The sequence below is a fragment of the Bubalus kerabau genome, chromosome 1 (genome assembly GCF_029407905.1).
Source record: "Bubalus kerabau isolate K-KA32 ecotype Philippines breed swamp buffalo chromosome 1, PCC_UOA_SB_1v2, whole genome shotgun sequence".
Taxonomy (NCBI): domain Eukaryota; kingdom Metazoa; phylum Chordata; class Mammalia; order Artiodactyla; family Bovidae; genus Bubalus; species Bubalus kerabau.
The window spans coordinates 191,638,230-191,664,284 of NC_073624.1; the positions used below are offsets into that span (position 1 = coordinate 191,638,230).

The 26,055-nt window shown below is 37.0% G+C and overlaps 1 protein-coding gene across 4 annotated transcripts in view; it reads left to right on the forward strand.

The window, feature by feature from the left end:
- Positions 1-26,055, forward strand: part of RAPGEF6 (Rap guanine nucleotide exchange factor 6) — a 233,824-nt gene that overhangs the window by 194,583 nt on the left and 13,186 nt on the right. For 2 of the 4 annotated variants that reach the window (XM_055548160.1, XM_055548155.1), the window contains exons 20-25: positions 10,124-10,335; positions 14,744-14,867; positions 17,124-17,147; positions 20,373-20,593; positions 22,161-22,352; positions 24,785-24,922. In XM_055548160.1, coding sequence (XP_055404135.1) covers positions 10,124-10,335; positions 14,744-14,867; positions 17,124-17,147; positions 20,373-20,593; positions 22,161-22,352; positions 24,785-24,922 — 911 coding nt within the window. The remainder of the gene's footprint in view (positions 1-10,123; positions 10,336-14,743; positions 14,868-17,123; positions 17,148-20,372; positions 20,594-22,160; positions 22,353-24,784; positions 24,923-26,055) is intronic. The other 2 variants (XM_055548158.1, XM_055548162.1) reach the window with 1 other exon arrangement.

Genomic DNA, 26,055 nt, shown 5'->3' on the forward strand with positions numbered 1-26,055 from the left:
TTTTTATGTAGTGTATTCATTTGCAAATTGTAATAGTAAGTGTTGTTTTTTGTATTCTCGTCATTTAACCTTTATTCTCTAGGGATTAATATGTCATCATATTTCATTGTTGAGAGTATTTTTTAGCTTAACTATATACTTAATGTTTATCAGAGCGTTGTATATTTTCATATGTTTTCACATTGTTAGTGTCATTTCATTTTAAGAACTTCTTTTAGCATTTCTTATAAGGCAGATCTAGTAATTATGAACTTCTCAGCTCTTGATTTCCGGGGAAAGTCTACTTCTCTAGGATAACTTTGCCAGATAGAGTACTCTTGACTGATAATTTTTTCCTTTCTGCACTTTGAATGTATTAGTCCACTCTCTCCTGCTTATAAGTTTTCTGCTGAAAAGTCGACTGATAGTCTAAGGGGAGTTCCCTTGTAAGTTACAATCTTCTTTTGTCTTGCTGCTAGTAGAATTCTTTCTTTCATTTTGACAGTTTTGTTATAATGTGTCTTGGAGAAAGTTGTCTTGGATTGAAATAATGGGGTAATCTGTTAGGTTCATGAACTTGGATGTCGAGGCCTCTTCGCAGGTTTGGAGATTTCTCAGCTGTGCTTCTTTAGTGGTCTTCTTTCTCTTCCCTTCTCCCTCTGGAACCCCAGGGGTTTGTATCTTGGCTGTTTTGAGTTTTCTTCCATAATGGTTTCCCAGCTTTCTTCATTCTTTTTCTTTTTTCTCTTGATTGGCTTTCTTCATTTTTTTCTTTTTTTCATGCTTTTTTCTCCTCACACTGAGTTATTTCCAAGTTCCTATCATTTATCTCAGTGATTTTTCCTTCTCTTTCGTCTACTTGATGTTGCTACTCTCTATTGCAATTTTTTGCATTTCATTCACTGAATTCTTCCATTCCAGAATACTCATTTGGTTCTTTCTTGTGATGTCTGTATTTTGATTATATATTGTTTTTCTGATTTCATTGACTCATCTTTCTGTTTTCTTATAGCTGATTGAGTTTTTTTTTTTTTTTTTAAATTTTATTTTATTTTTAAACTTAACATAACTGTATTAGATTTGCCAAATATCAAAATGAATCCGCCACAGGTACACATGTGTTCTCCATCCTGAACCCTCCTCCCTCCTCCCTCCCCATTCCATCCCTCTGGGTCGTCCCAGTGCACCAGCCCCAAGCATCCAGTATCGTGCATCGAACCTGGACTGGCAACTCATTTCATACATGATATTTTACATGTTTCAATGCCATTCTCCCAAATCTTCCCACCCTCTCCCTCTCCCACAGAGTCCATAAGACTGTTCTATACATCAGTGTCTCTTTTGCTGTCTCGTACACAGGGTTATTGTTACCATCTTTCTAAATTCCATATATATGCGTTAGTATACTGTATTGGTGTTTTTCTTTCTGGCTTACTTCACTCTGTATAATAGGCTCCAGTTTCATCCACCTCATTAGAACTGATTCAAATGTATTCTTTTTAATGGCTGAATAATACTCCATTGTGTATATGTACCACAGCTTTCTTATCCATTCATCTGCTGATGGACATCTAGGTTGCTTCCATGTCCTGGCTATTATAAACAGTGCTGCGATGAACATTGGGGTACTCGTGTCTCTTTCCCTTCTGGTTTCCTCAGTGTGTATGCCCAGCAGTGGGATTGCTGGATCATAAGGCATGTCTATTTCCAGTTTTTTAAGGAATCTCCACACTGTTCTCCATAGTGGCTGTACTAGTTTGCATTCCCACCAACAGTGTAAGAGGGTTCCCTTTTCTCCACACCCTCTCCAGCATTTATTACTTGTAGACTTTTGGATCGCAGCCATTCTGACTGGTGTGAAATGGTACCTCATAGTGGTTTTGATTTGCATTTCTCTGATAATGAGTGATGTTGAGCATCTTTTCATGTGTTTGTTAGCCATCTGTATGTCTTCTTTGGAGAAATGTCTATTTAGTTCTTTGGCCCATTTTTTGATTGGGTCATTTATTTTTCTGGAGTTGAGCTGTAGGAGTTGCTTGTATATCCTCGAGATTAGTTGTTTGTCAGTTGCTTCATTTGCTATTATCTTCTCCCATTCTGAAGGCTGTCTTTTCACCTTGCTAATAGTTTCCTTTGATGTGCAGAAGCTTTTAAGGTTAATGAGGTCACAGATAAATAGCCTGGAGGCAAGGATTGAGAAGATGCAAGAAAGGTTTAACAAGGACTTAGAAGACATAAAAAAGAGTCAATATATAATGAATAATGCAATAAGTGAAATTAAAAACACTCTGGAGGCAACAAATAGTAGAATAACAGAGGCAGAAGATAGGATTAGTGAATTAGAAGATAGAATGGTAGAAATAAATGAATCAGAGAGGATAAAAGAAAAACGAATTAAAAGAAATGAGGACAATCTCAGAGACCTCCAGGACAATATTAAACGCTACAACATTCGAATCATAGGGATCCCAGAAGAAGAAGACAAAAAGAAAGACCATGAGAAAATACTTGAGGAGATAATAGTTGAAAACTTCCCTAAAATGGGGAAGGAAATAATCACCCAAGTCCAAGAAACCCAGAGAGTCCCAAACAGGATAAACCCAAGGCGAAACACCCCAAGACACATAGTAATCAAATTAACAAAGATCAAACACAAAGAACAAATATTAAAAGCAGCAAGGGAAAAACAACAAATAACACACAAGGGAATTCCCATAAGGATAACAGCTGATCTTTCAATAGAAACTCTTCAAGCCAGGAGGGAATGGCAAGACATACTTAAAATGATGAAAGAAAATAACCTACAGCCCAGATTATTGTACCCAGCAAGGATCTCATTCAAGTATGAAGGAGAAATCAAAAGCTTTTCAGACAAGCAAAAGCTGAGAGAATTTTGCACCACCAAACCAGCTCTCCAACAAATACTAAAGGATATTCTCTAGACAGGAAACACAAAAATTGTGTATAAATTCGAACCCAAAACAATAAAGTAAATGGCAACGGGGTCATACTTATCAGTAATTACCTTAAACGTAAATGGGTTGAATGCCCCAACCAAAAGACAAAGACTGGCTGAATGGATACAAAAACAAGACCCCTGCATATGTTGTCTACAAGAGACCCACCTCAAAACAGGGGACACATACAGACTGAAAGTGAAGGGCTGGAAAAAGATTTTCCATGCGAATAGGGACCAAAAGAAAGCAGGAGTAGCAATACTCATATCAGATAAAATAGACTTTAAAACAAAGGCTGTGAAAAGAGACAAAGATGGTCACTACATAATGATCAAAGGATCAATCCAAGAAGAAGATATAACAATTATAAATATATATGCACCCAACACGGGAGCACCGCAGTATGTAAGACAAATGCTAACAAGTATGAAAGGAGAAATTAACAATAACACAATAATAGTGGGAGACTTTAATACCCCACTCACACCTATGGATAGATCAACTAAACAGAAAATTAACAAGGAAACACAAACTTTAAACGATACAATAGACCAGTTAGACCTAATTGATATCTATAGGACATTTCATCCCAAAACAATGAATTTCACCTTCTTCTCAAGCGCACATGGAACCTTCTCCAGGATGGATCACATCCTGGGCCATAAAGCTAGCCTTGGTAAATTCAAAAAAATAGAAATCATTCCAAGCATCTTTTCTGACCACAATGCAGTAAGATTAGATCTCAATTACAGGAGAAAAACTATTAAAAAATCCAACATATGGAGGCTGAACAACACACTGCTGAATAACCAACAAATCACAGAAGAAATCAAAAAAGAAATCAAAATTTGCATAGAAACGAATGAAAATGAAAAGACAACAACCCAAAACCTGTGGGACACGGTAAAAGCAGTCCTAAGGGGAAAGTTCGTAGCAATACAGGCACACCTCAAGAAACAAGAAAAAAGTCAAATAAATAACCTAACTCTACACCTAAAGCAACTAGAAAAGGAAGAAATGAAGAACCCCAGGGTTAGTAGAAGGAAAGAAATCTTAAAAATTAGAGCAGAAATAAATGCAAAAGAAACAAAAGAGACCATAGCAAAAATCAACAAAACCAAAAGCTGGTTCTTTGAAAGGATAAATAAAATTGACAAACCATTAGCCAGACTCATCAAGAAACAAAGGGAGAAGAATCAAATCAATAAAATTAGAAATGAAAATGGAGAGATCACAACAGACAACACAGAAATACAAAGGATCATAGGAGACTACTATCAACAATTATATGCCAATAAAATGGACAACGAGGAAGAAATGGACAAATTCTTAGAAAAGTACAACTCTCCAAAACTGGACCAGGAAGAAATAGAAAATCTTAACAGACCCATCACAAGCACGGAAATTGAAACTGTAATCAAAAATCTTCCAGCAAACAAAAGCCCAGGTCCAGATGGCTTCACAGCTGAATTCTACCAAAAATTTAGAGAAGAGCTAACACCTATCCTGCTCAAACTCTTCCAGAAAATTGCAGAGGATGGTAAACTTCCAAACTCATTCTATGATTGAGTTTTCTTAAAACACCTATTTTGAATTCTTTATTAGGTAAATTATGGATTGCTGTGTCTTTGATTACTGGAAGATTATTGTGAACTTTTGGTGATGTCATGTTTCCTTGTTTTTTCATGCTTCAGGGAGTTTTGCCTTGCTTTTTCTGCATTTGAAATTGCTTTCATCTTCTCTAATTTTTATGAGTTGCCTTCAGGAGGAAAAAATCCTTTTGTCATTCCTAATACAGATTCTGAGACTTTCTCTCTGGCATTGTGTGGATACACCTGCTCCAGGCTTCTTGTTCCCTCTTGGGCAGAATTCTGAAGCTTGTATGTTTTCTCTGTATCCTAGGATGTACCATGTCAAATGCTGATATGTCTCTTTTATTTTCCTAAAGGTAGTGCTACAGCTCAGATTTGTGGTTTCTTCTTCACCCATAGACTCCAGCCTGTTTTCTGTATGTTTTTCCTCTCTTCCAGAGCTTTCTTTTGGGACCTTGCACAGGAAGCCAGTAGCAGAGGGATGGAAGGTGTGGGTTTGAGCACAGTGAGCTGCAGGTACTCTTGGGTACATCAGGAGGATTTACAATTGAGGTTTCCCTGTGTCTCCTGAGGAGCTTCCCTGGTGGCTTAGATGGTGAAGAATCTGCCTGAAATAGGAGACCTGGGTTTGATTCCTGGGTTGGGAAGATTCCCCGGAGAAGGGAATGGCAACCCACACCAGTATTATTGCCTGGAGAAGCCCAGGGACAGAGGAGCCTGGTTGCCTACAGTCCTTGGGGTTGCAAAGAGTCAGACACAGCTGAGCAGCTAACACTCACTTTCTGTGTCTTCTGGATGGGCTTCCTGTTGGAATCCAGAGGCAGTTAGCAGGAACCTCATTCCTTTAATATCCTTTTGGAATCTTACATGCTACTCTTTTGATCTGTTCCCTCCCTCCCACTCATGGAGCTCCCACTTTAGTGCTCTGGATGCTGGAAGAGAGAATGAGTGTCTTTAGCAACACCCCACATGGCTCGAGCAGCCAGACATTCCCAACTTGCTCTCCCTTTCCCCTGTTGGAGAGATCAAGAGCCATCTAGTTTAGGCTTGAGTTATGCTTCCTTGCCTTTTGGCTTGCCTTTCACGAAAAGCAAAGGAGAAAAGGAATGGTATATACCCATCTGAATGCAGAGTTGCAAAGAGAAGCAAGGAGAAATAAGAAAGCCTTCCTAAGTGAACAATGCAAAAAAATAAAGGAAAATAATAGAATGGGAAAGAATAGAGATCTCTTCAAGAAAATTAGGGATATCAAGGGTACATTTCATGCTAAGATGGGCACAATAAAGGACAGAAATGGATATAACAGAAGCAGAAGCTATTAGGAAGAGGTGGCAAGAACACACAGAAGAACTATATTAAAAAGATCTAATGACCCAGATAACCACAATGGTGGGAATCACTAACCTAGAGCCAGACATCTTGGAGTGCAAAGTTAAGTGGGCCTTAGGAAGCATCACTATGAACAAAGCTAGTGGAGGTGATGGAATTCCAGCTGAACTACTTCAAATCCTAAAAGATGCTGGTATTAAAGTGCTGCACTCAATATGCCAGCAAATTTGGAAAACTCAGCAGTATCCACAGGACTGGAAAAGGTCAGTTTTCATTCCAGTTCCAAAGAAGGGCAATGCCAAAGAATGTTCAAACTACCACACAATTGCACTTATTTCACATTCTAGCAAATAATGCTCAAAATCCTCCAAGCTGGGCTTCAACAGTATGTGAACTGAGAACTTTCAGATATTCAAGCTGGATTTAGAAAAGGCAGAGGAACCAGAGGTCAGATTGCCAGCCTCCATTGGATCATAGAAAAAGGAAGAGAATTCCAGAAAAGCATCTACTTCTGCTTCCTTTACTACACGAAAGCCTTTGACTGTGTGGATCACAACATACCAGAAAATTCTTAAAGAGATGGGAATACCAGACCACCTTACCTGCCTCCTGTAAAACGTGTGTGCGGGTCAAGAAGCAAGAGTTAGAACCAGACATGGAACAAAGGACTGGTTCCAAATTGGGAAAGGAGCATGTCAAGGCTGTGTATTGTCACCCTGCTTATTTAACTTATATGCAAAATATATCACGTGAAATGCCTGGCTGGATGAAGCACAAGCTGGAATCAAGGTTGCTGGGAGAAAGATCAACAGCCTCATATATGCAGATGACATCACCCTTATGTCAGAAAGTGAAGAGGAACTAAAGAGCCTGTTGATGAAGGTGAAAGAGGAGAGTGAAAAAGCTGGCTTTAAAACTCAACATTCAAAAAACTAAGATTATGGCATCCGGTTCCATCAAATTCATGGCAAATAGAAGAGGAAAAGTGGAATCAGTGACAGACTTTATTTTCTTGGGCTCCAAAATCATTGCAGATGGTGACTGCAGCCATGAAATTAAAAGGTGCTTGCTGCTTGGAAGAGTAGCTATGACACACCTAGACAACATATTTGAAAGCAGAGACATTACTTTGCTGACAAAGGCCCATATAGTCAAAGCTGTGGTTTTTGCAGTGGTCATGTACAGTTGTGAGATTTGGACCATAAAAAAGGCTGAGTGCCAAAGAATTGATGCTTTTGGACTGTGGTGTTGGAAAAGACTGTTGAGACTCCCTTGGACTGCAAGATCAAATCAGTAAATCCTAAAGGAAAATCATCTTGAATATTCATTGGAGGGACTGATGCTGAAGCTCCAATAGTTTGGCCACCTGATGATAAGAGCCAGCTCATTAGAAAAGACCCTGATGCTGGGAAAGACCAAAGGCACGAGGAGAAGGGGCCGACAGAGGATGAGATGGTTGGATTGCATCACCCACTCTATGGACATGAGCAAGCTCCGGAAGGTGGTGAAAGACAGGGAAGCCTGGTGTGCTGCAGTCACGGGGTCACAAAGAATCAGACATGACTGAGCAACTGAAGAACAACAACAACAATAATGCTTCCTTGGGGGAGGAGTGATGCCAACAAAGTCAAGCTCTTCCTATCCCATTGCACTCACACTCTTCTATTCTGGTCCACTTCAGTGGAGCACTAGAACTTCTCCTTTGGAAACCTGGACTTCACAAAGTCCCTCTTCTCTGAAGGTGACCACCAAAGTCAGTGTTCTGCATATGTTCCCAGTCCATAGCTGAAAGGGGCCAGAACCATTTCATAGTCTCCTCTAGATTCCCCACTCCAAATCTTCCTGCCTATTACCCAGTACACTGGTGGGTAAGTCTCCTCTCCGGTCCCTTGGTCCATGTTTCTGGGTCCCACTGTTCATGGATAGATGCTGAGTTTTTGTTGTTGGGATAGGGATGTCTAATGACACTATAATGTTGACATCACTCTCTCTCCTTATCCCCTGATTGAATTTTGTTTTCTAATCATTTCTTAAAAATGCTTTTGGAAATGATATATCCTAAGCATATTCAAAATATTTTTCTGTTGCTTTTGAACTTTGCTGTCACTTTATCTGGCTTTAATAAAGTTCTTTTCTAACATGTTATTTCTTGGGAACCTCATAGATAATTGGTCTACACTAGTGTTTCATATAGTTGTGCAGGTTTCAGAGCTTACTTCCCCTTTTATTTCCTTGTCTCTGAAGTCATTTACCTTCACGTGGGTGTTTCTACATCTCATTTAGTTCTGTGTCAGTTTCTCTGAAACTGTGGTGCCTATTCTATAGATTAAGTTCTTTTGTTCCTGGATGGTTTTCTCAAATTGTACTTTTGAAGATTTTTTTCAGTTCCATCATTTTTGTTTCCTGCTTCAAGGATACCAATTATATAAATTTTAGATAGCCTTTGTCTTCCATATCCATTATTTTTTCTCTGAAAAGAAAGTGAAAGTGTGAGTCGCTCGGTCATGTCCAACTCTTTTCAGCCCCATGAACTGTACCCTGCCAGCTCCTCTGTCCATGGGATTCTCCAGGCAAGAATACTGGAGTGGGTTGCTGTTTCCCTCTCCAGGGGAACTTCCTGACCCAGGGATCATACCCAAATCTGCATTGCAGGCAGAGTCTTTACCATCTGAGCCACCAGCGAAGCCCATTTTCTCTGTCGTTTTTCTCAACTCTGACCATTTCCACTGATTGCTTTTGTCAGTCCTTTTAAGATACTTGCTCAAGATTTTAGCCATCTTTTTCTTTATGTAGGTTCCAGCATTGCTTTCACTTTTCTGATAGTTGTGGTTTTTCTTCCAATTTTTCCTGAACTTGTTAATTTTTTAAATCAATATATATTTTTCCTAAACTCTTATATCACTTCATTGCTCTTCGTTTACTTTATTAATTCATTTGAGTCGTGGATACTAGGGTCATTAGTCAGTCCCAGTTTTTATTGTCGGAACATTTTCCTTCTTTATGGTCTTTTTCCTCGTAGCAGCATGTTATGGCTCCTTTATTCATTCCTTGTTTTTGAAGGACATGAGTTTTCCTATACCATCTTATCTGCAGGAGATTCATATGGGAGAGGAGCCAGGGAAGTGTTCCAGGCTAACAGAAATAGAGCTTGTATGTGAATTTTTTTTTACCTTTAACTTCTCTCCAGCAAATGGAGATACACAGTTTTATGGGTGCTTACAACTCAGTTTCTCTCTGCTATCTTGTGTCACTATTAAACTGCTTCTAGCCAAGATGTTATATCACTGCACACACTGTTTTAAATCTTACTTTCCCTGACATTCCCTGGTGAAGAACAAGAGTCCAGCCCCTTCCTAATTCTATCAGTCTATGGACCCTGCTTTGTTGTTTAATAGGGGATTGCTGGTTTTGCCTTTGGAGTAAGTTACCTGCTTTGGAGCGCTATGGTTTACAGCTTTCATTGAAATCTTCCACTGCAGGCCTCCTTTTTCAGCATTTTGCATACTTAGATTTGACTTGACTATTTTTTGATAGCCATTCTGTTTAGGAGTTACAGATATCTCTTAAGTTTTGGTGGAAATGAAATCTGCATTTCTCTTATTCATCCTTATAGTTTTTGAGATGATTTCTGAGAAACAGAGGGAACAAAGATATCCTAATTCCACAGTTTAAAATCATAAGTCAAGAGAACATTTTAAATTCTGTGGTATAGGTAAAAGTCAGGTAGCCGAGAACAGAAGAGGAGACATTGAGTATATAGACGCTTGACAGACGATAGGATTATAGAACCTATGAAAGTATTGAAATCAGGGACATGAATGGCCAAAATCTCAAAGAAAGGTTTTCAGTCTCAGAACTTGCCTCACTTATATTTATATAGCACTTGTTATCACTTACACCACTTTCAAATAAATAATGTCTCCATAAAATAATTTCTAAGTAAAAAAAAACATTGTGATGCTTGAAGTTTATTTTTAAGTTAAATGTATGTTTAATGGATTTACTGTATTTGTCATTTACATGCACTCTTAAAAAAAACTATATACAACCATTGGCACATAATATAGTTCCTTTGAAGAAAGTTTTTCTTATTTTAAGATCAAGGAGTCCCTTTTATTTATTATTTTTTTATGGTTCTACTGTTTATATAAGATGTATCTGCTTATTTTAGCTTCATTCAAAAAAATTGGTTTATACACTTACCTGACCTGCGTCCTGCCTCTCTTGCAAGCCTATTTTTAATGTTTTTATTCTCATCTTTGGCAGTGGTTTGAACTTGGCATCTGTAGCACGACTCAGAGGTACTTGGGAAAAGTTACCAAGCAAGTATGAGAAACACTTCCAAGATCTGCAAGACCTTTTTGATCCATCCAGAAACATGGCAAAATACAGAAATATTCTTAGTAGTCAAAGCATGCAGCCTCCAATTATTCCACTCTTTCCTGTTGTCAAGAAAGATATGACATTTCTACATGAAGGTATTTGAAAGTTACTTGAAAATTAGCATGCTTAACTTCAGCTAATTCTACAGAATTATAATGTATTTAATATATTTTTTAGCCTATTGATTATAAGTCACTAAAAGCTTTACCCAATTAAATGTAGTAAATCTTAGGGAAAACCCACATTATTGATAAGAACAGATGTTGGTGTTTACCCAATGCAATTCATACATAACCAAGATCAGACTCCCAACTTCTTTTTGTAGTTACTGAACACATACAGAAAAGTACCGCAAACAAGTGAACAACTTAATGGATTATGACAAAGTGAACACCCAGGCAACCAGCACCCAGTCAAGAAAAAACATTGCCTACCTCCCAGCAGCCACACTTGTGCCCTTTTCCAGTTACCACCTTCATCTTCCCTAAAGATACTTGTGTTGACTTCTAATATGATGGTTTTACCTGTTCTCGAGCTTTATATATCCACAGAGTATATTTGTTTTTTTAGTTTTTGGTTTGGCTTCTGGATTATTTTGGAGAAGGTGATGGCACCCCACTCCAGTACTCTTGCCTGGAAAATCCCATGGACAGAGGAGCCTGTTGGGCTGCAGTCCATGGGGTCACGAAGAGTCGGACACAGCTGAGCGACTTCACTTTCACCTTTCATTTTCATGCATTGGAGAAGGAAATGGCAACCCACTCCAGTGTTCTTGCCTGGAGAATCCCAGGGACTGGGGAGCCTGGTGGGCTGCTGTCTCTGGGGTCGCACAGAGTCGGACACGACTGAAACGACTTAGCAGCAGCTGGATTATTTTGGTGAACATTAGACTTGTGTGATGAGATTCTTGCATGTTTTTGAGTGCAATTTTAATCATTATTCAAAACTATTTGACATTGCATTATATAAATGCAGTACAGTGGATTCATTCAATCTGTTGATGAGCATTTGATAGTTTCCACTGTTTACTCAATACAAATAATGCTGCTGTGAATATCCTTTCACATATCTTGTAGTACACATGCATTTTTGTTCGATATAATTCACAGTGAAATTTATGAATATCCATACAATCAATTTTGGGAGACAGTTTGGTGTTAATCCACTAAAGTGGAACACTGGCAGTGACGTGAATATTCTTATTGTTCCTCGCTGTCTCCAGTACCTGGTCAATTCATTCTTTTTATTTCTACCTATTTTAGTAGGTGTGTACTTATATCTTGATGTGATTTAATGTTCATTTCTCTGATTACTAATGTGTCTGGACACTCTTCTGTATATTTATTTGTCCTCTTTTATCCATTCAGTTCAATTTCTTAATGTTCTCTTTCTCTAATACACCTTTTAAGGATTTTGTGTAAGTCCTATATGTATAAATATATAGTACAACTTGCCTTTGGCTCTCTTAAGATTATCTCTGATGAACAACATGTTTTGAGTTTTAAAAACCTAATTTATTAGTCTTTTGCCATGTAGTCTCAATTCAGTCGCTCAGTTGTGTCTGACTCTTTGACCCCATGGACTGCAACATGCCAGGCTTCCCTGTCCATCACCAAACCCTGGAGCTTGCTCAGACTCATGTCCATTGAGTCAGCCGTGTAGTTTATACTCCTCTTAATTGTTTTTTTGTGAGTGGTATTTGTCCTCCATTAACTTGCTGACTACACACTATTTTGCTAATTTTCTAGTGTTACCCTATACATTACAACATTGATACTTGCTGATACTACTTTGAGTAGTATCCATTAGTACTTTTCTGTGTGTCAGGCAGTGCAAGAACTCAGACCATTCAAATACTCATTCTCTCACCTCTCGATTTATATACAGTTGTTGCCATGCCTTTAAATCCCACTTAGTACTAATATTGTTTAGTAAAGTCGATATTTATTTAGTGTGATGATATTGTTACTGTTTTTTCCCCTTCCTGAATTTCAAAGTTTGCCTATGGTTGAGGATTTTTCTCCTTGTAAGAACACTGATTATTATTTTCTTATGTGCAAGTCTACTGGTGATAAAATCTTAGTTTTTGTTTATCTGAAAAAATGTCTTTAATTAATATTCATTCTTAAGGCACAATTTTGATTGGCAGCTATCTTTCAACATTTTAAGATAACAGAAATATCTCCTGACTTCCACTGTTATTTTTAGAAGTCAACTGTCAGTCTTATTTGTTGTTCCTTTGACAATAATCTACCCTCCTTTAATAGCTGCTTTAAAATATTCTCTTCTCTCTATCTCTGTTTTTCTCTAGCTGTGCTATTTATTATATGACTTTGATTTTGTCTCACCTGGATATTTTTATTTATTCTGGAATTTTCTCCTAGCCTAATATCCAATTTTTAAATTATTTCTTCAACTATGTCTGACTTATTGGTAAATTCAACAGCATATTCCTTATTTCAGTTATTGGGCTTTCCCTCCAGATTTACAATTTAAATTCATTTCTTATCTTCATGTTTTCTACCAGAGTTCTCAGAGTTGTTTTTTATAATCTTGCACATATTCATCAGTTACTTTAATGTCTGTCTCTAGTAACTCCATAATCTAGGTGTTATTTTTTTTTAATGAGTCTTTCTGTTGTCTTTTTTTTCCCCTTGCATTTCAATCATGTTAAATTTTTACCAAATGTACCTGGTTACTTTTGGCCAGATGGATGTTGTATATTAAAAAATTACAGAAATAATCTAGAATTTCAGACAATATTCTATTTCTCCAGAGAGAATTAAAACTTGATTCTACCAGGCAGCTAGGAGTGCTAGCAATCCAAAAATCACTTTAAACCATTTCACATTTTGAGATAATGTAACACTGAACTTTTATCCAGTCTACATTTTGTTAATCTTTAGTTCCGGGGTGGGTGGGGGGAGGGGGGGGGTGTGTCTGTGTGTCTGTGTGTGTGTCTCTTAAAGATCCCAACCCGAAGATTTATCTAGACTTAAGTTGTTCTCTAACTTCAAAAGTCAGGTTGGCACTGCTCAGTTTTTCAGCTCATGGTCACCTTTTCTGAAATCAGCAGAGGCCTGTAGGTGGAGCACTGGAAATGCTAAACTTGCCACACATCTTCATTATTTCTTCAGATCCTCACTGCCTTGACAGTTTTTTTAATGACTCAATGTATTTCTTCTATTTCTGTTGAACCTTTCGAACTGTTCTCGGTGTGTTGTACCTATTAACTAGTTATACTGCCCCTAATTTCATTATTACTTCTTTTTCTTAAGAAAATATTACTAGAGACTTCAAATATATTTTCTTGCATGTTCCCTCAAAACATGTTTATATGACTTGAAAGTATTTTGCATTGTCATTTTGTTTCCAACTCATTTTGAGACCCTGAACAGTTTATATGTCCAGTAGATAGGTACCATTTACTACAAAGAGGGAGCCCACGTGTGTTCAGACCCATGTGGTTTTCCATCTTGGCTTCAGGGACGTGGTGTTCCACAGAGACACCTCAGGGCCCACCATGGGAAATAAATAGGGTCACACCAAGTGTTAAAGACAGGTGTGGAAAAAAGACAGTTAGATTACCCTTTGAACATATGATTTTTTGCCTTGTGGTTTGAACTGCATAAGCCCACATCTGGGCTAAGTCTGGTGTCATTCCTGTTCTTGTCAAAGAAAAATAGACCATTTTGAAAGTTGTGTGAATTTTTTTCTCAGAGAACTACTTAATAAAACAAACAAAAATTATGTAACTTATGAACAATCAAATTTGTATTTAATGATTAAAGTCATGATTGTAAATTCAAATTCTGGGGAAGGGCATGTGCATGGTAGACTTGAAGATGTCTGTCCCTATGAGCCATCTGTCTCTTAATTTTTAACTAGTTATTACCACTTGGAAAACAGACATGCTATTATTTAATCCCTCACAGATCATCCGCTCTCTTTTTCTTCCACATAAGGCAGAAATTCTTATTTTCATGGGATGTCTTCCACTTCTTAAGTGTCGACAACTCATTTTACAATTTTTTAAATCATTGTAAACCATAGCAACCATACTGGACTAGGTAAGCCCAAAGGTCACTCTTGATGACCCCTGGTGGAAACCTAAGTTTTCAAGTGGTTACTAACTTTGCTGCCAAAAAAAATAGATGCAGGTACCTGTCTGAGTGAGCCGAGCATCTGGAGAGCTAGAACTGAGGGCTGCACTTTTACTAGGTGTGCCTGCAATGCAATGAAGAAATGGCTTTTAGAAGCTGTGCACAGTTTATCACTTTCCAATATTCGTAATCATTATTTCCATAGGAATAGAATTCCTCCCATTAGGTCATTCCTTGGGAGCAGGATTAAACCATATATGGGTTTATCAATTCTTAAAACCAAAAGTGGCAGTTTAATAAAGGTTCTCATTTGTGCCTCCAGGAATAATGACTTGACTTCTGCTACCTTTATATAGATATTTTAATTTGGGGAGTTAAAAAAATTACTTTTATCCTATAGGAAATGATTCCAAAGTTGATGGTTTGGTAAATTTTGAGAAACTCAGAATGATTGCCAAGGAAATTCGTCAGGTTGTTCGAATGACTTCTGCTAACATGGATCCAGCTATGATGTTCCGACAGAGGTATGGCATTGAAGTGTGTAAGTGTTACAGAGTGGCATTGAAAGTGATCTTTTTCATTTATTGACCATCTGCCTTTTATTGTGCACTCACTGTATTAAGTGCTTTATAGATGTCAATCTCAAATAATAGTGTGTTATAAAAACCTTTAACGGTTGGTAATATTGGCCTGCCCTTTACATACAAAGAAACTGAAGCTCAGAGCAGTTAGATAATGTGTCCAGGATGACATAAATTACTGAGATTTGAATCCTACTTCTCTATTAATTTTTTTGATTACACCGATAGTTCTGTATTGTTGTTACTTAAAATGTCATCTAACTTAAATATAAGTAAGTTGCCGATCTTTATTGAAGTTATCAGAGAAAACAGACACTTGCATCTGGTTCTAACCAAATGTGTGAAGTATTAGTCTGCATGTCTTTGATTTTTATTGAATATTTTTAAAGTTCCATATCTGTGTAAGTTCTGCTTTATTCGTCTAAAATATATTCCTTTGTCTCAAGTTATGGTGCTTATGTAAATTCTTTAGCAGTTTAGAAAGTGCAGATTTAAGGATACTGTATCTTTAATAAAAATGAAAATACTGTGTTCACTATTAACCTGATCTTCTATGAATGCTTTTTAAAATTCACCTTTCATGTAGTAACAAATGCGTCCTCAAATCATATAAAACTTAAAGTAAATTATTTTTCCTAGTAATTTTTAGGATGAAAAGATACTAGGGTTTTAATTTTTTATCTGATTTTCTTCTGGGCCTGTGTGTATACCTTTAGTACCTAAGAGCTTTAAAAATGAAATGTTGGCCAGAGCAGGCACAATTTCAGTGGCTTAAAAGAAATACAGTCTACTAAGGAGACAAAAAGAGATGGAATTGTTGTAAACAGATAGAATCAGCATATGTCAGGATTGTTTTCTTAATTTTTGTTTTGTTTAAACCACAGTTCAGAAGCCTGTTTTTAGGACTAGTTGACCTGATGGTTGCTCTAGTTTAGAAATTCTCAAAATATGAAAGAAGGAGTGTGTCATATCTCCTCTTCCCTAGCCAGTTGCACACCTGAGAATCACTGCATGTAATGAGAGGTGCCATTGCTCGGCAGTGTAGAAGCAGAAGAATTAAGAACCAGGGACCAACGTGAACCTGGAGGATTTGTTTGTTTCTTTGTTTCTAAGTTTTTGTTTTTGTTATATGTCCCTGTACAGTGGCTCCACCATTCCCTGTTACCTTACACAGACATCCGTCTACTCATGCATTTCAGCACCCTGGTTCCTGAATGAATTTGTGAGCCTACCAGACCAGTTGATAATTTTCTAAGTACCAGCCATGCCTCAGAAATGAGCAAAGGAGGAAATCAATAAACTTGACCGCTCCCTTGAATGGCCTAGCCTAGAGTAGAATACAGTATAGGAAAAAATAAAACATTTATGGTTAGATTAGACTGAACTTTGCCTAAATTGATTTTGTCAGCTAGTACTGAAACGTGTAGTTTTCCGTAAGCAAGTATTTGGCCATTTTGGTGATACATATTATGTAGTGTGGACAGTAGTCAGTGTGCTGACTGAAGAAACAGATTGGGGCTGACCACAGCTGGAGCTTATTGAGTACAAGCCTGGGATATGCTCAGACCAATCAGGTGGTAGAGAGGAGAGGGCCAAAAAAATGAGAATAAAAATGTTACAAAGAATCTTGATTCAGCCCAATTATAGTATAAGGAGATACAGGATCATAAAGATTTTCATGATATATTTATACTTAAATTTTAAGTTGGCTTTGGTTTGTTCAAAATTTCTTGAACACATACATAGAGAAATTTCTGCACTTAAAAACGAAATTATAAATCTTTATGTTCCTTGTAATTTCATCTCCTCACTTAAATGAATGGCTCAAAAATACCTTTGAAAAAAATTCAAAAGTTCTATTCTTTCTTTTAAAGTTTCCCTGGAAACTTGTAATAAATATTTTTTGTTAAGCTTGTTTATTAACATAAGCCTCGAAATTAATTACATATTAAAAAGATAATTGGTCTAAAAGCACACTTTTAAATATTGTGGACTTTTTTGGCCTTCAGTACATGTCATAATTCATTTTACCACCTTGTGTTCCATTAAAGTCATTTTACTGTTAAGCTACCATTTTTTTCTAGTAAAATTTTTCTGTTCTGTTCTGTCTCCATAGTTTCTCTGACTTTCAACTGTTGTCTTTTTTCTGTGCTTTCCTATTCAAACACACGCTTCAATGTTTGTGGCTCTTGCTTACAGGAAGAAGAGGTGGCGGAGTCTGGGGTAAGTGTAGAGATGAATGCAACTGGAATGAAGGTTGCTCAACTCTTAACGTATACTGCATCCTTTTCATTAATGCACGCACGTAAAATAGCATGTGTTCTATTAACCCTGTCAACCTACATTCCTGACAAATGCCTTTTGCTAACAAGGAGAAAATAGTGGTAGAACTAGCTTTTTTCTCCCTTGACTTTTCCATTATTGACATCCCGTAAGTCCCTTTTAGATTTTAATTTAGCAGGGTCAGTTATATGATGATGATAGCATATATTGTTGTATGCTTCCTATATACTTCTCTAAGCACTCTATATGAATATTGAATTCTGTAGCTGCTCTGTGAAATAGATACGGTATTCCCATGGTACAAATGGGGAAGACAGAATTGTCCTAATTCCTAGAGCTCACTATAGTGGATTCTAATTCATTATTGGTGATAGTCTGATTCCAGAGTCCACACCATTTTATTCACATGCCATATTTATAAAAATAAATATTTAAGTGAATTAAAATGGATAATAAAGTTGTTTATAAAGGGTACATTTTCCATCAGCTGCAGCCTTTATCCAAACTATACTATAGAATTGAGATAGTAAGTAATTGAAATAGAAGATTATTTTAATTTCTCAGATCCACTAATACTGTGAGATGTACAGCATTGATAGAATTTTATTTTAAATTCCTACCACTTTTAATTAAAGGCTCCCTTACCTCTCTTTAAACTGAAATAGATTCAGAAAATGACACCTTTTGTTTTTCAAGTAGTTTCAGATCTCCACTTACAGATCTGTCATAGTTAGTTAGGTATCTTATAAGTCATATATCTAGTCTTTTCAATTTCAGTTGAAGGAAAAGATGGGTTTTGTGGATGAATGGATTAAATAAGAATGTGCTCTTTTAAGATTACAGTGAATCATGAAGTTAGATGCTTTTATAAGACATATATGAAGGATTTTTTGTGAGCCACTTACTTTGAGTCTTGTCTTATTTGTGGTCTTTTGTTTTCTGTTGAAGCTTGGTAAACTTGAATTTTATATTTTCTTCTTCCCTTCTCTGTGTGTTTTTCATGTGTTTTCTTCTATACTGTACATTTATGTCTTGGTCTTTTCTGGTTCTTCTCATTGAAAACAGAAATTGATTCGTAACATTGCTATGATGAAGAAGAATACTTGGACAGTGTATCTTAGTGGGTATTTGGGGTGTTTGAATGACTTGTGTAACACACTGTTCAGCATTTGATTGCATTGTATGATGTTTGCAGACACTGGACGTTTTCTTTTTTATATCAAAGCATTTTGAAAGTAGATTAAAAGACATTTCTTTGTCATTTATCATAGTGTTTCATTTATTGAAATTTTGTCTGTATTCTAAATTTCTAGGCACCTTTGTATATCAACTTAGGTAAAATTATTAAATATTTGTATTAAAATTTGTACTTAAATGTTGGGAGTTGATTTTACTGCATTTTTTTGAATCTAAGACAACATCAGTTGTCAGGTCCACTATTATTTTATGTACCACTAAGAAAAATCATTGAAATGCCTTCTTATTATAATACTGAGAATTTTTTACTTATTAAGAGTTCTTATATATTTTAGGTGTGCATTTTTGTCACATAACACCTTTTTTGCATTAATAAAAAGAAAAAATTAAGCAAATTAAATTGGTTTAGGTCTTTCTAAAACTTTTTCCTATTTAGAATATGAATCTTCTGAATCACTTTTAGAGTTGTTAGTTTCTGGGGTTTTTTCCCACGCACAGTATTGCCTTTTGTGCCATCAGATGCATAGGTAATGCCACATTTCTTTAAACAAGCCGTAAAAGAACAGAAAGCTGCTGATGCGGGGCTCTTAGGCTGGCTCTGCAAATAACAGGGCTAGCTTCCTTTTGACACTTGCTTCAGGAATGTTGTTGAACTTTAGAGTCACTACAGCCTTATAATCCTGAAGCCTTATAATTCCTGAAGGTTAAGGGAGTATTCACTAATGCCGTTGGATTTTTTCCAAACTATTCTGCAAATTTTGAAATTTCTGCTGTGTAAGTAGCAACAAACATGTCACAGTTTCTGCCTGACCAGTAACAATTGCAAGTTTCTATCCACTGTAAGACACAGTCTTTTAAAGATCTTAAAATTGTGAAAGAAAAATAACATTTTTTACAGCTTTATTTCACTTAATCTGAAGCGAAAATATTAGGATTTTAGTGTGTTTTTAAAATGGGCTATATGAATACGGAAAAAACAGATTATATGATTGTGGTCCAATTTTTAATATCTTTGGGTAATTGGGAGGCTAACTTTGAAAACCCATAGATACCTTCATTATTTTAGAATGGCAACTGCCTTTAAAATAAAAATCGTCTAGAACCTTTTGTTTGCCATCTTTGTTACAAAGGACAAATAGCATTGCAATTCCTGTTTTCCAGTGGTTCTAGATACAGTTATTGTAGAAGAAAGATTGCTGAAAAGAGTTGTATGTAAAACTTTATTAGCCTGTTTGAATTGTAGTAATTCCTACCCAGCTTGTAGTTCCATCACATTTAGAGGCACTGCAGAAGAAAGATCCCATATCCCCAACCCTAGAAGCCATGTGTTACCTCACCAATTCATATGTGAGTGGAAACATGGAATAGCTTTTTACTGCTGTTTCTGATCTCTGACTATATTGACTTGAATATAAATAGTGTTATTTTTCTTATTGGTTGTTCTCTTTAAAGTTTGGCCAAAATCTGGTTACAGGTAACATTGGAGCATGCTCAGAGTAGGTCTGCTGTACACAGAAATGATGATGGCAGTAGCACGTCCAAAGCAGCGCATACAACCAGAGCTGCTCTAGAAACTCCCATGCTGAAGAACCCTGGTGCAGAGATCTAGCTCAGGGTGCACTTGCCCAATTAGGCTCTTGACATATCTTCAGAGTGTGGATGGCCACGGGGCCAAGGACTGCTTTCACTGTCACAGTTGTCCTGTGGGTTGGAAGGCACCAAACATAGGTCTGATGGAAATTGTTGCTTTGGGGGGAATTGTTAACTTATCCTTTTGAGTTCTTCACTTTGCTGAATCTTAAAACTCAGAACATTGCCATGTGTGACATATTACTTTGCATTAATGCTTTTCATCTTTTAACTCATTTGCATCAGCATGCAATCTCATTAACAGAATTCTTTTAATCTTCAGTCTGCCATACTTAATTCGCATCTTTATAGCCCATTATTGTGATCTTCATCTTACAGGTCACTGAGTCAAGGCAGCACAAATTCAAACATGCTGGATGTTCAGGGAGGTGCACACAAAAAAAGGGCACGCCGTAGCTCTCTGCTAAATGCCAAGAAGCTATATGAAGATGCCCAAATGGCAAGAAAAGTGAAGCAGTATCTTTCCAGTCTGGATGTCGAGACAGATGAAGAGAAGTTCCAGATGATGTCATTGCAATGGGAGCCTGCGTATGGTACCTGTAAGTACAAGTTTTCACTTACGTGATACTAAACAGCACAACAAAATAGAAATTTATTTTTCTAGTATTATGGTGAAGTCCCAAGAAAATTAACTTTCGCTCACAAAAGTTTACTGACATACCTCAAGCATCATGTCATCATGTTAATCAGATACTGAATTCTCATCCATTCCTGATGATTTCTCTGTGCAGGAAATGGAGTCTAAATATAGTTCTTTGAAAAGCATTATAAAATCTTAAAGACTGAAACATTATAGAGGAGTCTTTGTCTTTGAGAATGTTCTTACTTTCATCCCTAAATGATAAGTAAAATAAGTGAAAATTTTCCCTTTTCTAAGAATTTTATAGATATTTACCAACTGAAAAAATACAATAAATTATAGGTATCAGTACATAAGGTAAGAACAAGAAAAATCTGAGCTTTTCTAATATTATTTATGACTAGAAAATGTGATGAACAAAATAGATCCTATTCTCAATACTCAATTTTTTAAATTAAGTACAGACAGTAGAATGCCTGTATCTCTGGGTCAAAGACATTATGAGTTGTGAAAGCAGAAATCAAAGATTGTACATCTATTATGAGTATTACTTATCTGGATATGTGATTAAATGTTACGCCAGTAAAAATCCCAATATAATACATAGAAATTGATTTAAATGTTGACAGAATATAGGGGGCGGGAAGGTTCAGATTTTCTGTTTCTGTGTTCCTAGTTAATAGGGAGAAATGGCAGTCATCATGAGTTGACCCTGAGATTGATAAATGGTATAGTATTTGCATAGTAATGGGACAACTATGTCAATAGAGTAGAAAAGAAAACGGAAATACAACTAAGTATTGTTTTTAAAATTCACATTCACAATTAACTCAAATGTAGGGTAATGAGCCATTCAGTAAATGTTGTTATAAAAACAATATCTTGAACACTTCTAGCAAATTTGGTATTCCTGTGTATAGCTGTTGAAATAATTTCACTTACTCAATACCTACATATTGAACATCTGTTTGTATCACTGAACACATAGGGATACAGTTGTAAACAAGATATACCATCCTTATAATCTTGTTAGTTATAGCCTTGTGGAGGGAAGAGGCATTGATTGATTAATTGCACAGATAATTGTATTATAATTATCAGTGCTGTGAAGGAAGGATACAAGATGTCTTGAGAACAGAGTGTGGGTTATTGTGGAAGCTGGATCATGCAGGGTCTAAAAGACCTTGCTTTAAGGATTTGTGTCTTTATCCTGAGAGCAGTGGCAAGTCATCTGAAGGTTTGTGCAGGGCATTTGTAGAAGGAAAGTAGCATTATCAGATCAGATTTTCATGAGGGAAGAGCCATGATGCTGATGTATGGAGAATGGCTTGAAGGCATGCTAGAATTGATAGAGTGAAGAGAGCATTTCAACAGTATAAATGAGAAGATGTTAATTGCTTGAGTCTCAAGTGCTTCAGGGCTTTGGTGCACACATGCCCAAGTTTAGGAGCCACACCACGAAAACGTCCCACATAACTTTGCCTTATAAAGTACAGAAGTATGTTTTTGTTACTCTCTCCTATTAGTGACCAAGAATTTAAATGAGAAAAAATCAATGAAGTCATCAGAAATGTCTCCGGTGCCACTGAGGTCAGCTGGCCAAACAACTAAAGCTCATTTGCATCAGCCTCACAGAGTAAGCCAGGTACTTCAGGTGCCAGCTGTAAATTTGCACCCTATCAGGAAAAAGGGCCAAGGAAAAGACCCTGCCACACTGAGTGAGTATACACAATTAATACTGCATTTATTTAACTGAAATTTCCAGGCGAGTTAGATTGGAAAGTAATTATAAATGCCTTGGAGATCTGCTATCATGGTTTGTGTAATATAAGCAGCACTCATGAGTCAAGAAATGCTTCATTTTGCCTATAAGTCTTTGATGACTGAATGCATGTTTTAAATGTTGATGTGAGAATTCCTATAATATCAACCAAAAACTTATTTTTACTTGGGTACCAAGGGCTTCCTGCATTTAGTGGTATATATACTCAGTTATCTAATGAAAATGCAACCTATGAGAATGAAATTGCTTATTTCTTTAAAAGAAAAAAAAAAAGCCTGTAAGTTGGTTTTACATTAATGACCACTTATGAAAACCTAGCTAGGAAACAAGAAAGAAGCAAGGGTAAAATACACAAAGTATAGGCCATGCTCTTTTCTCCTCTGTTGGACCATGTAGACGTTGTTCAAATTACTTTCATTACTTGTTCTAGCAGTATCACTATTTTAGCTTCCAGGTGGAAAGCTAGATGAGGTTTGGTTCCCAGCATTATTATTTAGCCCATGCATTATACATAGCACATACTCAATAGAACCTTGAGAATTTAACCTGATTTTGCTTTGAAATCCAAAGGTAAATAAGGAATTCCCCTTCCTTTGCCAGATTTTCAGTCTGGTGATAAAGACATTCACATAAATAGATAACTTCAGTATATGTGATGTGTCCACTATTATGGCAGGAGCATGTATAGAACATAGAAAAGAACAAAAGAGAGGGGACTTTTAGAGTTGAGAGAGGTAAGACAGTGCTCCAGAGAAGACTTTGGAGGTTACACCTAAGCAGAGTATTAAAGGTTGACTAGGAAGGAGGTAATTAGGCAAAAATTCCAGAGAAGTTGCTTCAGGCAGAGGAAGAATTTGATAGCTACATGGAGCTACAGGTGGTTTACTCTGAGTACAAAGCTGCAGAGTGTTGAGGGACAATAATAATTAATGCTAACACTTAGAGAACACTTACTGAATGCCAGACACTGTTCCAAGTGCTTTTACTATTTTATATATATATGTTCATTGAATTTTAAGAACTCTAAAGATAAAGAATACTCTCATTCCATAGTCGAAATAATTTAAAGTACCCTCAGTAAGAGATGGAACTGGAAGTTGAGCTCAGGTTAACTGGCTCAGAGTCCTTACTTTTAACACTGTACTAAACAAACAGTGTCCCAGGATGAAGAGAAGTCAAATCATAGACATGCCAAAATTAGAACATGACATGCTGAAGGAAAGTTGTCAATAGATACCTATAGGAAGCAGTTTGAACAAGGCAAGGGTCTGGTCCAGTTAATGTTTGAGGAGGTCTATAGTAGGAAAGTGGTGTGAGATTGGAGATGGGGAGGCTGAGTGGAAAGCTAATGTAGCAATGGGAAGTTGACCAAAACCTGATCTAGTTTGGTGACTGTGGATATGAAGAGAAAATTGGATGCAAAATGGGTGTAGTTGATTTGGTGATGAGAATGAGAAATGCGAATAGTCTAACTCTGATTTCTTACTTGGACATCATCACCTAAGAGGCAGAATAATTTGTACCAGGTAGCCATCTTCCTTCTTCTCGTAATATGCCTATTAGTTATATGATAAATATATTAAAATGGCCCTTCACTAAGTAGTGTGAGTATAGCAAGTTTTAAATTTTTTCAGTATTAAAGGAGTGCTTGTTACTATGCTGAGTACTCATCAGAGTTGGGCTTTCTTTACTGGTTCAACAATGAAAACATTGGTAAGGTTGACCTATGCCGAAAAGGACCAGCTGTTGGACAAGAGTGATGACAGAACTTTGCAGGAATGTTTCCAGTAGGCTCCATACTCTTTTTCTATAATTGATGATTCTTTCTGTTGTCTACTTCTCTCCTGTAGTGTGAATTTAGTGCTCTTGAAAAGGGCTGGACTGGCAGCCCTGCAGCTGCTTCTGTATACCCACAGCACAGATGCACCACAGGTAGTGACAGTGCCAACATCCCTCCGCTGCCCCTGCCACATGCCTCGCCCTGACTTGGAGAGGCCACCTCTAGAGGGGAAGGAAGAGTCTGAATCCATGCATTCTCTATTGAAACTTCCAACACGTGTGTCAGTGGTGGGGGGTGGCACACTATACCCAGACTGTTAAATCCATGTCCCTTATGCCGCAAAACAAGCAAAGAAAGAGCTATTCTAATCTGATCTGTGCTGACTGGCTGAATTTGAACAAATGACCTAGAGGTGAGAATCTCTGTGTGCCATTACCCAGTCATGTAGTCCCCGTTTGTCATTTACGCATTTCAGTTGACTACACTAGCCATTGTGCATCGTGGCTTTAGTTATGTAGTAATTTAGGCAACTGTAGACATTTTAATTGTGAAGTGATGCTTATTTACCTCTTTGATTTTATTTTTAGGTACAGGTTTACCTCAGAAAGTTTTAGGAACAGCTGAAGAAGTAAGTGGTGGTAAGAAACACACAGAAGACACTGTTTCTGTGGCATCATCCTTACATTCCAGCCCTCCTGTGTCTCCTCAAGGTTCCCCCCGCAAAGGTGAGGGAAAACAATTTGAGCTCTTGTTAACACCAGACAGCACTGTGGGGCACATAGTTTGCTTTTGGTCTATAGTAGTAATGTTTAGAAAGTGTGAAGAAAAGTGAAACTCATAATACCTCCTGAGTTTTCATGTTTGGGATTGAATTATTCAGATGGCTTCCAGGTATTATGCAGCATGAAGCTAGGACTCCTGCATTCAGAGTGTGGTCCTTCTTTGGTAGAGGACAAGCGTAGATAAGAATGAAGGCAGAAGTCAGTTGTTTTGGTCTGTGCAGATTCTTGATGTTGTTATTCAAATTACCAATTAATTCAAATAATTCTATGAAGTATTTTAAAGTAAGAATTTCTTAGGAAATTGTATATAACCCATTTACAAGATTTAGGAAATGAAACTAATATTTAGGGTAATACATTCCTTTCTTTCTAATGGAGTGTTACTGCTACCTTTTTATTAATCAAAATTTATGATAATCTGTACAGTACCCTTGTGGATTTTTACATTTATACTAATATAGAACCTCTTGAGTTAAAAAAAATGTGAAATTTCTCTTGTTTATTTACGTATATTTTCATAAATCAGACCGAGGCTTTGCTCTTTTTTTTTTTCTGACTAGCCTGGGTAGTATGAATGTAAGATGCCTTTTCACACCAGCTCCAAATGTAGCATTCTAAATAATGTGTATGTTTCTTCCATTGGCCCCTCCATATTCTCTGTGTACCCTGGTGAAAAGACTCCTTAGTTTCCTTAACCAGAAACTAGTTGAATTGGATTTGGTGTATATGCATGAACATGACTTGTGGGAATTTCACAGATGTAAAAGATTTACATCTTTGAATAATCACAGTACAGAACAGTACATGGTCAGAGGGAGGGCAAGCTTATGAATTCTAGCAGGAAGGAAAACTTCCAGAGCTTTCCTTAGCTCCTGTGTTAAGTTTGCTTTCACTTTTGAGGGTTCCTTTTTATTTTTGCTGCCTCTGTGACAGCAGTGTGGTACAGTGATGTCAGACCTTAGTGTGATTCCTGACTCTGTCCCCAGTCATAGCTGTGTTACTATAAATAACAGATTTATAAGGTCAGGTCTTCAGTCTGTAAGAAGGGATAGGGACCACCTATTTTAGGGACCTTA